Source organism: Corylus avellana, chromosome 7, assembly GCF_965113065.1.
Source record: "Corylus avellana chromosome 7, dhCorAvel1.hap1.2, whole genome shotgun sequence".
Classification (NCBI taxonomy): domain Eukaryota; kingdom Viridiplantae; phylum Streptophyta; class Magnoliopsida; order Fagales; family Betulaceae; genus Corylus; species Corylus avellana.
The window spans coordinates 24,214,827-24,230,078 of NC_142496.1; the positions used below are offsets into that span (position 1 = coordinate 24,214,827).

At 34.9% G+C, this 15,252-nt stretch overlaps 1 protein-coding gene and 1 long non-coding RNA gene across 2 annotated transcripts; both read left to right on the forward strand.

Moving 5' to 3' along the window:
• On the forward strand, nucleotides 1-3,578 carry LOC132185636 (laccase-15-like). Its single transcript, XM_059599398.2, has 7 exons — nucleotides 1-108; nucleotides 435-586; nucleotides 796-1,040; nucleotides 1,179-1,304; nucleotides 2,269-2,857; nucleotides 2,969-3,321; nucleotides 3,442-3,578. Exons 1-7 carry the CDS (start codon nucleotides 4-6, stop codon nucleotides 3,576-3,578), a joined length of 1,707 nt encoding a protein of 568 aa, XP_059455381.2. The 5' UTR covers nucleotides 1-3.
• Nucleotides 3,579-11,839: 8,261 nt separating this feature from the next.
• On the forward strand, nucleotides 11,840-13,385 carry LOC132180291 (uncharacterized). The gene is made up of 3 exons (XR_015912794.1): nucleotides 11,840-11,861; nucleotides 12,753-12,781; nucleotides 13,293-13,385. It is a non-coding gene; the product is annotated as an uncharacterized LOC132180291 (long non-coding RNA).
• The last annotated feature ends 1,867 nt before the right edge of the window (nucleotides 13,386-15,252 follow it).

Below are 15,252 nucleotides of genomic sequence, written 5' to 3' on the forward strand. Positions count from 1 at the left end.
AAAATGGGATTAAAATGTATGAGTTTGATCTCAGGGTTTTTAGCCCTTCAGTTTCTGGGTGGGCTCCTTTGCATGGCCATAGGCAACGTCCTTCACTATGATTTTGTTGTAAGCACTTCTTTTCCTTGTTTTTATTTTTTTATTTTTTTTATTGTACTTTTTTTTGTTAAATTCCTCATAATCAGACCACCCCACCTGCCCTTTAAACCCCCCCCCCCCCTCCCCCCAAAAAAAAAAAAAAAAACCTTTAAGATATTACAACTTTTATTTCGACATCATATACAAGTTGATACGGCAATCTACGACAAATAAAAGGACCTTTTAGTGACAATTAATGGACTTGACATTTTTTTTGCATGTGCAGTTTATATTTTTATTTTTGATGCATATGGATTAACCTTTTGATGTGTTGGGCTTAATTGGTGTCATTGCAGCTAAAAGAAACAAATTTTACAAGGCTGTGTAGCACAAAGAGCATGCTGACTGTAAATGGCAGCTTCCCAGGACCAAAAATTCAAGTTTACCGGGGAGACACGGTGTATGTCAATGTCCACAACCAAGGCTTATATGGGATCACCATTCACTGGTAATCCATCACTCTCTCCTCTCATTTTTTTTTTTTATCCCTCCGATCTCTTTCCTCGTGGTTGACAATTTGACACCAATTAATAATTTGAAATTAATTAATTAAAAAAAAAAAAAAAACAAAAGAGAGAGAAAAAGAAAATAGACTTCCCACCGACAACTGGTGCGTGCATGACTGTTTTTTTTTCTTTTTTTTTTTTGACTTGGTAGGCACGGAGTAAGACAGCCGAGGAATCCATGGTCGGACGGCCCTGAAAACATTACCCAATGCCCAATCCAACCGGGAACAAACTTCACATATGAGGTCATATTTACTACAGAAGAAGGAACCCTTTGGTGGCATGCTCACAGTGACTGGACACGTGCCACGGTTCACGGTGCTATTATTATTCTACCTCCTCCGCCGGCAACTTATCCATTTCCAAAGCCCTATGCAGAAGAAACAATTGTACTTGGTATTCCACCGCATCAACTACTTCTTTCAGCTCTTCAAAATTTGAAAGATAAAGAACCGGATTTAGGGTTTTTTTTTTTATTATTATTATTTTATAATGTGACAATTTCTAAACTATAAAAAACATCATGGTGGACAGGGGAATGGTACAAGGGAGATGTGATGGCGATAATCGATGATGCCCTCGCAACCGGTGGTGATCCAAATGTTTCAGATGCCTTCACTATAAACGGACAACCGGGAGACTTGTATAACTGCTCCAACGGTATGTGATATATATATATATATATATATATATATATATATATATATATATATATTCTAATTGAATAAGGAGAAAGGATATTCTATTTATTATAGCTCTAACTTTTATAACACGTTCACCAGCTTTAATTTTCGCTAATAAAATTTTTTGAAGACCGTCACCACATTATTCTATGAAGTATGACGTATACTATTGCATAGGACTGGGAAAAAATTGATTAAAAATACTTCTATCATTGTTAGGATTATTACAGTTCTTTTTTTTTTTTTTTTATAAATTTGCGTGGCAGTTTACTTGTTACTTATTACATTTACAAATCGATATGACAATTCATAGGGTACTCCGACTATTTTTTAATTTGGGAAAACTTTGCTTAACTTCCTTGAACATTCATCGTTTTTGTAATCTTCCTCCTAAAGCTTAAAATTTTTCAATTTCATATATCAAACTTTATAAAATTTGCAATCTTAATTACCCCTCTGTTATGACTTAATAGAAAGTTCTAACGTAGGGATGAGAAGTCCCTATATATTTTTTTAAAAAAATTGTAATTTAAGGGTATTTATTTTGTAATTTCAATAAGTTTACTAGGGTATATAATAGTTATTTGACCGTCTAATTTAACCTCAAATCTTAACAAGACAATGAAATTACAAATTTTTTTAAAAAATTTTCAAAACGTTTTAAAATTTCAAAACAAAAAATTGAGTTTTTTTTTTTTTTTTTTTTTTTTTTTTTTAAAAAAAATTTTTTAAGTTTGAGGGGGAAATTATAAAAGCAATGAAAGTTGTGAAGTTTTCCTTGTAATTTATTTAAATATAATGATTTCAAAGGAAGTTAACTTTCAGGAAATTAAAGATATTTTGCAAAAGAATGTGACATGACAATTTATTTGATATATATAACTAAGGGTGTGGATCGATCAAGGAAATTGATGATCAAATTTATTGATTTCATGTTTCAGGGACAACATACCACTTAGTGGCAGAGTATGGGAAGACGTATCTTCTTCGCATCATAAATGCGGTGATGAACGAAGAACAATTCTTCGCGATTGCGCAACACAATCTGATGGTCGTGGGCGCAGACGGAGCATACACCAAGCCCATCACCACCAACTACATCATGATAACCCCAGGCCAAACAATGGACGTTTTGGTAACCACGAACCAGTCTCGCAGCCTCTACTACATCGCTTCCACTCCTTATGCCGACACCACCGCTCCATTTGACAACACCACCGCGACAGCAATCCTCCAGTACAACGGCAACTACACCCGACCCTCATCAATCCCTTTTCCGCCGCTTCCTGCTTATAACGACACAGTCGCTGCCGGAAACTTCACGACCCGGTTGAGGGCCTTAGCAAGTAAAGAACACCCGGTCAATGTCCCAAAAACCATCACCACACGAATCTTCATCGCTGTCTCTGTAAACCAGTTGATCTGCCCTAATGCGTCATGTTCCGGGCCTGATGGAAATCGGTTGTCCGCCAGCTTGAACAACATAAGTTTCGTGACCCCATCTATTGCTGTGCTGCAAGCATATTACAAGTATGTATATATATTAACAAGTTTTTCCTCTCAAAATATTAATTATATCCAATTATGAGGAAATTGTACGTATTTGATCATGTGTACGTATGTGCATATACATGCATGCAGGGGGTTGAATGGGGTTTTCGGTGGTGATTTCCCAAGTGTGCCGCCGTATTTATTCAACTTCACCGGAGATGTGGGAAATAACACGTTATACCCAAGCCAGGGAACAAAAGCGAGGTTCATAAAGTACGGTGAAGCGGTTGAAATTGTGTTCCAAGGGACGAACGTGGGTGCTGCGGAGAATCATCCAATGCATCTGCATGGTTTTAGCTTCTACTTGGTTGGAACCGGTTTGGGTAATTTCAACAACGTGACCGACCCGGCGAATTTTAATTTGATAGATCCACCGGAGTTTAATACCATTGGAGTTCCTAAGAATGGATGGGCTACCATCAGATTTTTCGCTGATAATCCCGGTATATTAATTCTTTAGCTTCTTTATTTATTTATTCATTTTTTTAGTATATATGGACTAATTAATTAGATGGTTAATTAATGCATGGAGCTATATATTAATATAAATATATAATTTTCAGGTGTGTGGTATATGCACTGTCATTTGGAAAGGCACGCAAGCTGGGGTATGGACACGGTGATAATAGTGACAAATGGACCTACAAATGCAACCACCATCCGCCCACCACCTGCTTATATGCCTCCATGTTCCAGTTAGGCCTAGTTTGGCTGTAAATGTCTCGACAAATTAATTAAATAAATGTTGTTTGAAGAAAATAATGTTGTCATTGATATTAATGGTATGTAATTAAGTCGAGATGCGATTTGAACTATAGGTCTTGTGGGAAAATATCAATTCGTATAGTAATTGTTTTCCTTTTTATATAAATCATCTTCTGTTGGAGGCCTTGATTTATAGAACTTAATTATATATGAAAATTATCATTTTAGGACGTGTGTGTGTGTGTTTTAATTAAAGCCATGCATATACGGTGTAGTTATTGGTTATGGTGGCAATTGGACACATTCATATGATTTCTTTCCCTGTGCTTACTGCTTAATATAATAAAATAAAAATAGGAAATTTACATATTCGAAAAAAGATGTCTGTTTTTATATGTCACAAAATTCAAAAAAAGAGGCTATTTACATTTTACATTTTCCCTCCATCTTCTACTTTCTCTTTGACTTACCATTTCATAATGAAAGTCTTCAGGGTATCAAAGCTATTGGTTAACACCAATCTTTGATCCCTAATATTGACTCATTAATGGACTCCAATATTTGTCTTCTTTTATTTTTTTGATGGTGCCTCCCTCCCAGCTGGACTCTCGACCGTTGTTCAATAACGTTTTTCCTCAAATCCCTGTCTTCTAAGTATCCTATCAAGCTTTTGAAGACGCTTTTTTGATAGTTTAGGGGTAAATTGATAAATTGTCACAATTGAAAATTTGAAGAGGTATTGTCAATTTAGTGATAGTTTGAAGAAGGTATATGAGCTTTTTCCTTAATTGTATCAAGTAATTGCTTTATGTGTTGTCTTTATCTATCTAAATTCTCCCATGAAATGTAGTAATATGTAATGTAAAGAAAATCAAGCAATAAGATAATAAAGTAGCCTTTAAAGCGATAACCCTGTTAACTATATTGAAGAGTAGAAGAATGAGAGAGAGAAGAAAGAGTGAGAGTGAAAGCATAAAGACTACATTGTATTAAGTCTGATATATGATGTGAATACATAGGCCTCTATATATAAAAAGGCTATGAGTTATAAGCAAAAAACCCTAGACTAAATAAGGTAGAATAATATAAAATATTCTAACATCCCCCTCAAACTCAAGGTGTAAGCCTAAGTTTGGGAAAAAGAAAGGGAAATTATGATTTTTTTTTTTTTTTTTTGGTCGCCAGAGTGGTGGCCGGAATGTGGGGGCTAAAGGCGGAGGGTGTAACGACCTAGATTTTAAAACTCTTATTTAAATAATATTAAATAGATTAAAAATATAATCGATAAATTAGAACAATGATATGTGGATTAATGATATTAAATAACTATTTAGTGTTAAAGGTATATTACATTGATTTTTGACCTCTTATGTATATTACTTCAATTCTAAAAGTTTAGCTTCACTAATATGTTTATGGGCATAATCAAACCCAATCTAGTGAATAAATTATTTATATTGGTGTTTAGCAAAGTCATAAATTACTTTGAAGCTTTTCAGTTTTTTAGCCTAAAAAACAGTGTCTTAATTTTCATACTGTCTAAATGAGATTAAAACTGCTAAAGAAATATACCAAGGCTAGCCACCTTTGTTGAAAGCTTAAAGTCTTCTAGTAATGATGGTTATAGTAAATATCATGATTATAATGATTTAATAAGACAAGTGGCCAAGTGGGAATGCAAATAGTGAAAGCCTAAGTTGAATTAGAAACTTTGTATAGGCCAAAAATAGACTCAAACGAACTTGGATGAAGTCGAACCAAAAATATAAAATGTTTGTCTCGGAATCCTCTATCTACTCTCAAAATTTCATGTCAATCGGAGTAGGTTTGGACATTGAAAAATGGATCGGAATACACTGCCCTCATTTTGGACGAAAATACTATTTGGTATAGTGCATGAAATATGGACTAGGTTCATTCTTTTGGTTAAATTCATCTCAACCCTTAGATCAAAGGTTTAAAAATAAATCCTAACCATTCATTCTCTTATAAATAGAGCCTAAGCTATAGTCACTTTCACTTTCACTTAAGTTTTTACAATCTTAGAACAAGTAAAATTGTTTGCTCCTCCTTTCATTTTATTTCTTAGTTCTAGTCAAAAACCATATAACCTAAAATCTTTCTTGTAGTATTCAAATGTTTTTCTAAACTAGCTACCTAGAGAAGATTTGTTGGAGTTTTACTTCTAAGGATTTTTGGGTAAGTGTTTCTTGTATAAATATCATGATTTATTGCTTTTATCACTTGTTCTCATTTAATTGTTTAAAGACCCAATAAGCGTACGTATAATGTAAAATAAAGTAATGGATACAAGTGAATTAATAATAAAGAGTTAGTGGACAAAATCAATTAAGGACTTACAATATTATCTATATATTATTTACTTTACAGTATTTACATTCAGTCATTTCTTTTATGTCATTTAAATTTCTGTTCATATTTCTGCCGGTAAGGACCATTTCATTTCATCCCCGAAATATGCATTATTTACATTCAGTTATTTCTTTTATGTCATTTAAATTTCTGTTTATATTTCTGGCTGTAAGGACCATTTGATCTCATCCCCGAAATATGCATTATTTACATTCAGTTATTACTTTTATGTCATTTAAATTTCTGTTCATATTTCTGGCGGTAAGGACCATTTGATCTCATTCCCGAAATATGCATTATTTACATTCAGTTATTTCTTTTATGTCATTTAAATTTTAATTCATATTTTTGGCGGTCATCCCCAGAATATGAATTCAGTATTTATATTCAGTCATTTCTTTTATTGTCATTTAAATTTTGATTCATACTTTGGTAGGTACAGACCATTGGTCTCATCTCCAAAATATGAATCATGTTTTATATATATTATTTATAATACTTGTTTGTATTTAGTGATACTGGCCATTAGCCTCGTCACCAAAAATGAATTCAGGCATAAAGCTTGTTATAAGTAATTATCTTAGATTAATATAATAAAATGAGTAAGTAAAGATGAAGTGACGGATAATAAATAAATATAAAAAGATGAGGGTCTTTAAACAATGATATTATTGGAGAATGAACTAAGTATTGTTTGTATGTATGTATTATATGCAGAAGTGGAGTAGAATACTACACTAAGGAGAGTAAGTATGGATATATTTACTGAGTACTAGCTCTGTTTTATTGTTATAGGAATTCTTATTTTGTCTTATTGATATAATTTTGCAATACAACTGCTACATAATGTGTCTAATAAAATGGGCTGATAAGATAGCCACCTTAAAAACAAGCTGGGTGGATTGCCGCGAGGAACTGTCGGTATCTCAGTGGATGGGGGTATATAACCGTCCAAAATGCCTAATATATAACTAAGCTGGGGCGGTGTAGTTGCCAGCACCAAACAGGTAAACCTCTAAAGTGTGAGGGACATAACGGACGTAAGCGGGCTGAGAGCTCATGAGAAGAGGTCTAAAGAAAGATTATCATAAAACACAAACTAATCTGTCATTACGCTGCATTCACAATTCATTCATTATTATATATTTTAGTCTTTAATCTTATTTGTTCAAACTAGTCTTTTTAGTCTTTATATCTAGGAAAATAGATTACTAACTTATTTGCCTATGTAAATATGATAATGTCATCTTTACATAGATCTTGATGCAGGGATAGAAAGTGAGGACGATGGTCCTTTTACTAGTTTTGATGGTTGATAGACCATCTGCTGCAGGATTTATGCTTACTCTATGGAGCAAGTCTCATTTATGTTAATCGTTTTTATTATGTATGGTGATGTGTGTAAACTTAATAGATATTACTATGTTAATTTAGGTGCCGTCTGTGGCATATATTTGGTACACCTAGTGTGTACATATGTTGTAATGAAAACCATGTTTCTATTTTATTTAATAATATATCACCTCGAGGTATTTCAGTCAGCTCAACTGTGTTGTGTAAGTTAATCCTAGGTCATAAAAAAATAAAAAAATATACATACTCTGCTGTAACATTGTATTTTCTAAAGTTGCAGCGTCACGACTTCGATATTTGCTAGTTCAAATATCGGGGCGTTACATTATGGTATCAGAGCGGTTTGCTCTATGGGAAAGTTAGTATCACACTAGAACTAGGGTATACAACACAAGAGCTTTACTAAATAAAATACTCATAACCTTTTATAAAAAAACTTTTGTTTGAGAATAAAGTATTAGCGATAGAAGCACAACTATGTTATTTACATCTTTGAGTGATTTTGTTGTTTGCTTTAATATAGCTAAGTCGTAAATTAATTTGTACAGAATTATGGTACGAAGACGTGATCTCCCTGTCGTTGAGGAAGGCGAAGCACCTCATAATGAAAACAATGAAATACCACCTCCACCTCCACCTTCGCCTCCAGCATTCCATGATGGTGTACACCCAACATTAGTCCAATTTATAGGAGATATTACTAGGCAATTCACAGAAGCAATTTCACAGATGTCTCAACCTGCTGCACCAGTCGAACATATCGGTTGCTCGATGCGTGACTTTACTGATCAGCAGTTTTGTACTTTCAATGGAACTCAAGGACATACAGTAGCTGAAGCTTGGATTTCAGATATCCAACTGCTGCACGACACACTCAAGTGTACAAATGAGGAAAAGTTGACATACACCGTATTAAGGCTAACTAGTGAAGCCCTTAAGTGGTGGAAGTCCCAAGTAGAGCTGATAGGACCTGGTGTTGTTATCACGTGGGAAAGGTTTGTTGAGGAATTCAACAGGTAATATTTCCCAAGGTCACAAAAGCAGTTAAAAGCTATTGAATTTCAGAACTTAGTGCAAGGTACTATGTCAGTGGAACAATACTCAATTAAATTCACGGAGTTAGCCAGGTTTGGTATTAATCTTATTCCTGACGAAGTATCAAAGACAGAACGTTTTGAAAATGGTCTTAACTCTCGTATCAAGGAAAGAGTTGTCTGCCATGAGATCAAGAACTATGCTCGATTAGTAAACGTAGCATCCCTTGCTGAGAGGGCAATTCGTGAGACATCTGCAGCTTACGAACATAGGAAACAGTCAATGCCTCAGGCATCCTATCCGTCTAAACGATTTATCGTAGGGACTGGCTCCAAACCAGTGGATCACCAGAATTTTTCTCCTCTAGTAGGAAGTCAGAAGGTTGCTTGTCCCAAATGTGGAAGAATGCATTTTGGAGATTGCAGGAGCGAAAGTACCAGCTATTTTCGATGTGGTCAAAATGGGCATTTTAAGAATGATTGTCCGATGAATACTACGGGGGAAGCTGGAGCACAAAGGAATGACTTCCAACAAAGAAGGCCTACTCAAGCGAGAGTATATACGTTGACCCCCGTAGATGACGATGAGAATGATGAAGCGAACAATGATATAGTGACAGGTAACATTTCTCTATTTGGTACTCTTGCGAGTACTCTCTTTGATTCTAGAGCTACACATTCATTCATTTCTGCATTATACACTAAGATTTGTCATATAAGTACACGACCATTTGGGCAAGATTGGTCGGTACAAACACCAGGACGAGAAAGGATAAATAAATTACTATCATCATTGAGGGATGAGCATAAGCATAGTCATGTAGAATTAAAATAAGTATATGATTGTTTTGTTATCTTTAAAGAATTATAGCAGTTGTACCTAAGCAAATAACTAATCATGGTACCATATAAGGATTGATATCTAGCTATATTTTGAGGAAAATGATAATCATATTAGTGGTACATGATCATGAATATTAAGAGATAGAGATGTTGAAAATATTATTGTCTTACAGCCACTTTGACAAGGCTGATTAAATAAAATCGAAGAAACGTAGTGAGCTCGAGAAGAAGGCTACGACATTTTGAGGTATGAACTAGCGATTGAATAATTGTTTGAAATTGATGTTGTTAGGACTTGATAAGAAAAAAATAGTGAATGCGATCTAAAAAGGGAAATAATGATGCTTAGCTCATCATAAGGAGATGGAGAAAATGCAATGAAGTATTAGGTGGTGATTAATTAAGGGAAGAAAATGATTATAGAATTACCTACAATTAATGATATGATAAAATTGCACATAGCACAAATTGCGAGCTTGATGAATACTAAGTGTAGGATTAGAATTTGTCTATCCAAAATAGAGTGCAGGGTAATTGGATTCGTCAAGGAAAGTACTAAGTGGATCCAATAATTACCTTTTGTCGAGTTTGCTTATAACAAAAGTTTCCAGGCAACTATTGGTATGGCACCATACGAAGTACGCTATGGACACAAATGCAGGTTGCCACTTTTTTGGAATGAAGTTGGTGAAAGGCAATTGGTGGGATCGAAGAAAATCCAAGACACCAAGGACAAGGTCGTACTAAATCGAAACAGGATGCTAACAGCTCAAAGCCATCAAAAAAGTTATGCTGACAAGGGACATCACCTAGTGAATTTTGAAGTTGGCGATCAAGTATTCCTTAAAGTATCACCAATGAAAGGCGTGATGCGTTTCGGTAAAAAGGGAAAGTTAAGTCCAAGGCATGTTGGCCCCTTCTTAATAACCGAAATTGTAGGTCCGGTAGCATACAAAGTTGAGTTGCCACCTGAGCTAGCAGAGGTACATGACGTGTTCCATGTATCAACATTAAGAAGATATGTACATGATCCCTTGCACGCTATTGATTTCGAACCACTTCAGATTCAAGCAAATTTAAGGTATGAGGAACTACCGGTATAAATTCTAGATCGAAAGGAACAGAAACTCATAACGAAAACCATTGCTCTAGTTAAGGTTCTCTGGCGTAATCACGGCGTAGAAGAAGTTTCTTGGGAACTAGAACGAGAGAAATACATGACAAATATCCACATTTATTCTAAACCGGATATATCACTCGGTAAGTATATATATATATATATATATATTATTACGTGGTAAATGGTATTTCATGATTGCTTATATGGGTATTGTTCAAAACTACAAAAGTTGAGGGATACCTTAGGGATAAGAAGTGATATTATTAAAATGCTTTGGTCGATGTTTTGAGATGGTAGATAAATCATGGTACTGTATAAAAGTGTAATACCTAAGTGAAAACATTGAAACTTAAGACGTAGTACGTCGGAGCTATAGAGTATATGAATAGAAAATTTGAGGAACATTATTTTCTTACACCCTTTTTCTTAGAATATTATTGTACGATGAAAGCTTAGGGATTAAGTGTAAAATAAGACTAAGGATTAGACGTTAAGATAAAAATCTGAGTCACTCATATTGAGGTTATGTGATAATTTGAATGCCTTAATTTCGGGGACAAAATTCCAATAAGGTGGGTAGAATGTAACGACCTAGATTTTAAAACTCTTATTTAAATAATATTAAATAGATTAAAAATATAATTGATAAATTAGAACAATAATATGTGGATTAATGATATTAAATAACTATTTAGTGTTAAAGGTATATTACATTGATTTTTGACCTCTTATGTATATTACTTCAATTCTAAAAGTTTAGCTTCACTAATATGTTTATGGGCATAATCAAGCCCAATCTAGTGAATAAATTATTTATACTGGTGTTTAGCAAAGTCATAAATTAATTTGAAGCTTTTCAGTTTTTTAGCCTAAAAAGCAGTGTCATAATTTTCATACTGTCTAAATGAGATTAAAACTACTAAAGAAAGATACCAAGGCTAGCCACCTTTGTTAAAAGCTTAAAGTCTTCTAGTAATGATGGTTATAGTAAATATCATGATTATAATGATTTAATAAGACAAGTGGCCAAGTGGGAATGCAAATAGTGAAAGCCTAAGTTGAATTAGAAACTTTGTATAGGCCAAAAATAGACTCAAACGAACTCGGATGAAGTCGAACAAAAAATATAAAATGTTTGTCTCGGAGTCCTCTATCTACTCTCAAAATTTCATGTCAATCGGAGTAGGTTTGGATATTGAAAAATGGATCGGAGTACACTGCCCTCATTTTGGACGAAAATACTATTTGGTATAGAGCATGAAATATGGACTAGGTTCATTCTTTTGGTTAAATCCATCTCAACCCTTAGATCAAAGGTTTAAAAATAAATCCTAACCATTCATTCTCTTATAAATAGAGCCTAAGCTATAGTCACTTTCACTTAAGTTTTTACAATCTTAGAACAAGTAAAATTGTTTGCTCCTCCTTTCATTTTATTTCTTAGTTTTAGTCAAAAAACCATATAGCCTAAAATCTTTCTTGTAGTATTCAAATGTTTTTCTAAACTAGCTACCTAGAGAAGATTTGTTAGAGTTTTACTTCTAAGGATTTTTGGGTAAGTGTTTCTTGTATAAATATCATGATTTATTGCTTTTATCACTTGTTCTCATTTAATTGTTTAAAGACCCAATAAGCGTACGTATAATGTAAAATAAAGTAATGGATACAAGTGAATTAATAATAAAGAGTTAGTGGACAAAATCAATTAAGGACTTACAATATTATTTATATATTATTTACTTTACAGTATTTACATTCAGTCATTTCTTTTATGTCATTTAAATTTCTGTTCATATTTCTGGTGGTAAGGACTATTTGATCTCATCCCCGAAATATGCATTATTTACATTCAGTTATTTCTTTTATGTCATTTAAATTTCTGTTCATATTTCTGGCGGTAAGGACCATTTGATCTCATCCCCGAAATATGCATTATTTACATTCAGTTATTACTTTTATGTCATTTAAATTTCTGTTCATATTTCTGGTGGTAAGGACCATTTGATCTCATCCCCGAAATATGCATTATTTACATTCAGTTATTTCTTTTATGTCATTTAAATTTTAATTCATATTTTTGGCGGTCATCCCCAGAATATGAATTCAGTATTTATATTCAGTCATTTCTTTTATTGTCATTTAAATTTTGATTCATACTTTGGTAGGTACGGACGATTGGTCTCATCTCCAAAATATGAGTCATGTTTTATATATATTATTTATAATACTTGTTTGTATTTAGTGATACTGGCCATTAGCCTCGTCACCAAAAATGAATTCAGGCATAAAGCTTGTTATAAGTAATTATCTTAGATTAATATAATAAAATGAGTAAGTAAAGATGAAGTGACAGATAATAAATAAATATAAAAAGATGAGGGTCTTTAAACAATGATATTATTGGAGAATGAACTAAGTATTGTTTGTATGTATGTATTATATGCAGAAGTGGAGCAGAATACTACACTAAGGAGAGTAAGTATGGATATACTTACTGAGTACTAGCTCTGTTTTATTGTTATAGGAATTCTTATTTTGTCTTATTGATATAATTTTGCAATACAACTGCTTCATAATGTGTCTAAGAAAATGGGCTGATAAGATAGCCACCTTAAAAACAAGTTGGGTAGATTGCCGTGAGGAACTGTCGGTATCTCAGTGGATGGGGGTATATAACCGTCCGAAAGGCCTAATATATAACTAAGCTGGGGCGGTGTAGTTGCCAGCACCAAACAGGTAAACCTCTAAAGTGTGAGGGACATAACGGACGTAAGCGGGCTGAGAGCTCATGAGAAGAGGTCTGAAGAAAGATTATCATAAAACACAAACTAATCTGTCATTACGCTGCATTCACAACTCATTCATTATTATATATTTTAGTCTTTAATCTTATTTGTTCAAACTAGTCTTTTTAGTCTTTATATCTAGGAAAATAGATTACTCACTTATTTGCCTATGTAAATATGATAACGTCATCTTTACATAGATCTTGATGCAGGGATAGAAAGTGAGGACGATGGTCCTTTTACTGGTTTTGATGGTTGATAGACCATCTGCTGCAGGATTTATGCTTACTCTATGGAGCAAGTCTTATTTATGTTAATCGTTTTTATTATGTATGGTGATGTGTGTAAACTTAATAGATATTACTATGTTAATTTAGGTGCTGCCGTCTGTGGCATATATTTGGTACACCTAGTGTGTACATATGTTGTAATGAAAACCATGTTTCTATTTTATTCAATAATATATCACCTCGAGGTATTTCAGTCAGCTCAACTGTGTTGTGTAAGTTAATCCTAGGTCATAGAAAAAGAAAAAAAATATACATACTCCGCTGTAAGATTGTATTTTCTAAAGTTGCAGCGTCACGACTTCGATATTTGCTAGTTCAAATATCGAGGCGTTACAGAGGGTCGGTCCTGTTGCCTGTTGGTTGCTGGCAAGGGCTGCTGGTGGCAGCTGGGTTGTGAAAGATTTGGGCCAACTAGATGGACTCAGGGGAAAATTCACTCTACACTCCTGAAGTTTGAGGTGTTTTTCAATTTGAACTTCAATGTTTAAAAATTTGCAATGTACCTCCTAATGTTTCAAAAAATTTCAATTAACACCCTCCGTTATTAATTGCCATCTAAGTACATGGAAATTGCCAACAAAGGAGTAGGTGAGAGGCATCTGCTCCTTTTCTTTTTCACTCCAATTCCCACACGACACCCAAAAGGGGTTGACGAGAAAAAAATCAAAACAGGCATTGGATTTTAATGACGGGCAATTACATTATTTCACTAGCTAGGTTGGGTGCAAAATTGGAAGACGCAGCATAAAAATCAAATTTTTACACATTACGAGAGTACATTGCAAATTTTTAAACATTGGGGTTCAAATTGAAAAACACTTCAAACTTCATTAGAGTAAAATGAATTTTCCCGATGGACTTGAGACTTGGATTGGAGCCTTATAGGATAGGCTAGATTGGGCCGGTTACATGGGCCATAATAATTAGGCCGAAACCCCGTGGACCGTTGAATGGGTTGATTTGGCCCGAAAAAAAGTGACCCTAGTTTGACTCAGTGCTTTGGACCAGGTTGGAGGCAATAGATGGGTCGGTTACATGAGCCTAGTTGGCCAAACCCGTGGACTGATTGACGGTTTGACCCGATTGATTGATTGGATGGGACCAGCTCAGGTTGTAAAACTTAGTGGACTGAATCGGCTTGAAACCCGTTGGGTCGGGTTGAGGCCAAATATATTGAGCCGAATGGAAATTGGTTTGGACCGGTTTTAAACCCGATGACCAGGTTAGAAACTGATTTTGGACCGGATTGGATCACTGACATGGTAGAGGAGCTGATGTACAACTAGGGCTGACGTGGCAGTCTCTCTAGGTGACACGTGTCAGAAGGAAAGATAAGCAGTGTCTAGTGCATGTGGTGCATGCGCCTCACCAGCTACTGCGCCTTGGCGTGTCAAGCCCACGCTCAGGATCATCTACCAACGCATGGAGGCGCGTGGAGACTCTGTTGGATGATTTTTGGATGGCTCCAGGATAGCTGGTGGCGGATCTATCGAATGGTCTAAAAATCAAGCTGATCCACTGGACGTGGTAGCGCATGGCGGAGGTTGGAATTCTGGCAGCTTCTTTACAAGGCAAGTATGGGCACGTACACGGTTGGAAGAGGTTCAAAATGCACAAATCCATCGATCTGCAGCCAAGACACCACTTTTGGTGGTTGATTGGCCGAGGGGAGTCACGGTGGCGGTGTGTGAGGCTAGTGGAGAAATTGCCAGTGGGAGCATGGCGGGACTTGCGGAGGCTATTGGTGACGGTTCTTCCACAGATCGATAGATACGTATCTTGCAAGCTTAATTCTGGGATTATTTTTCCAGATTACGTTGCGGTGAAAGCGTGGAAGAGATAGACAATGAAGATGGAGAGCTTGGCGGCA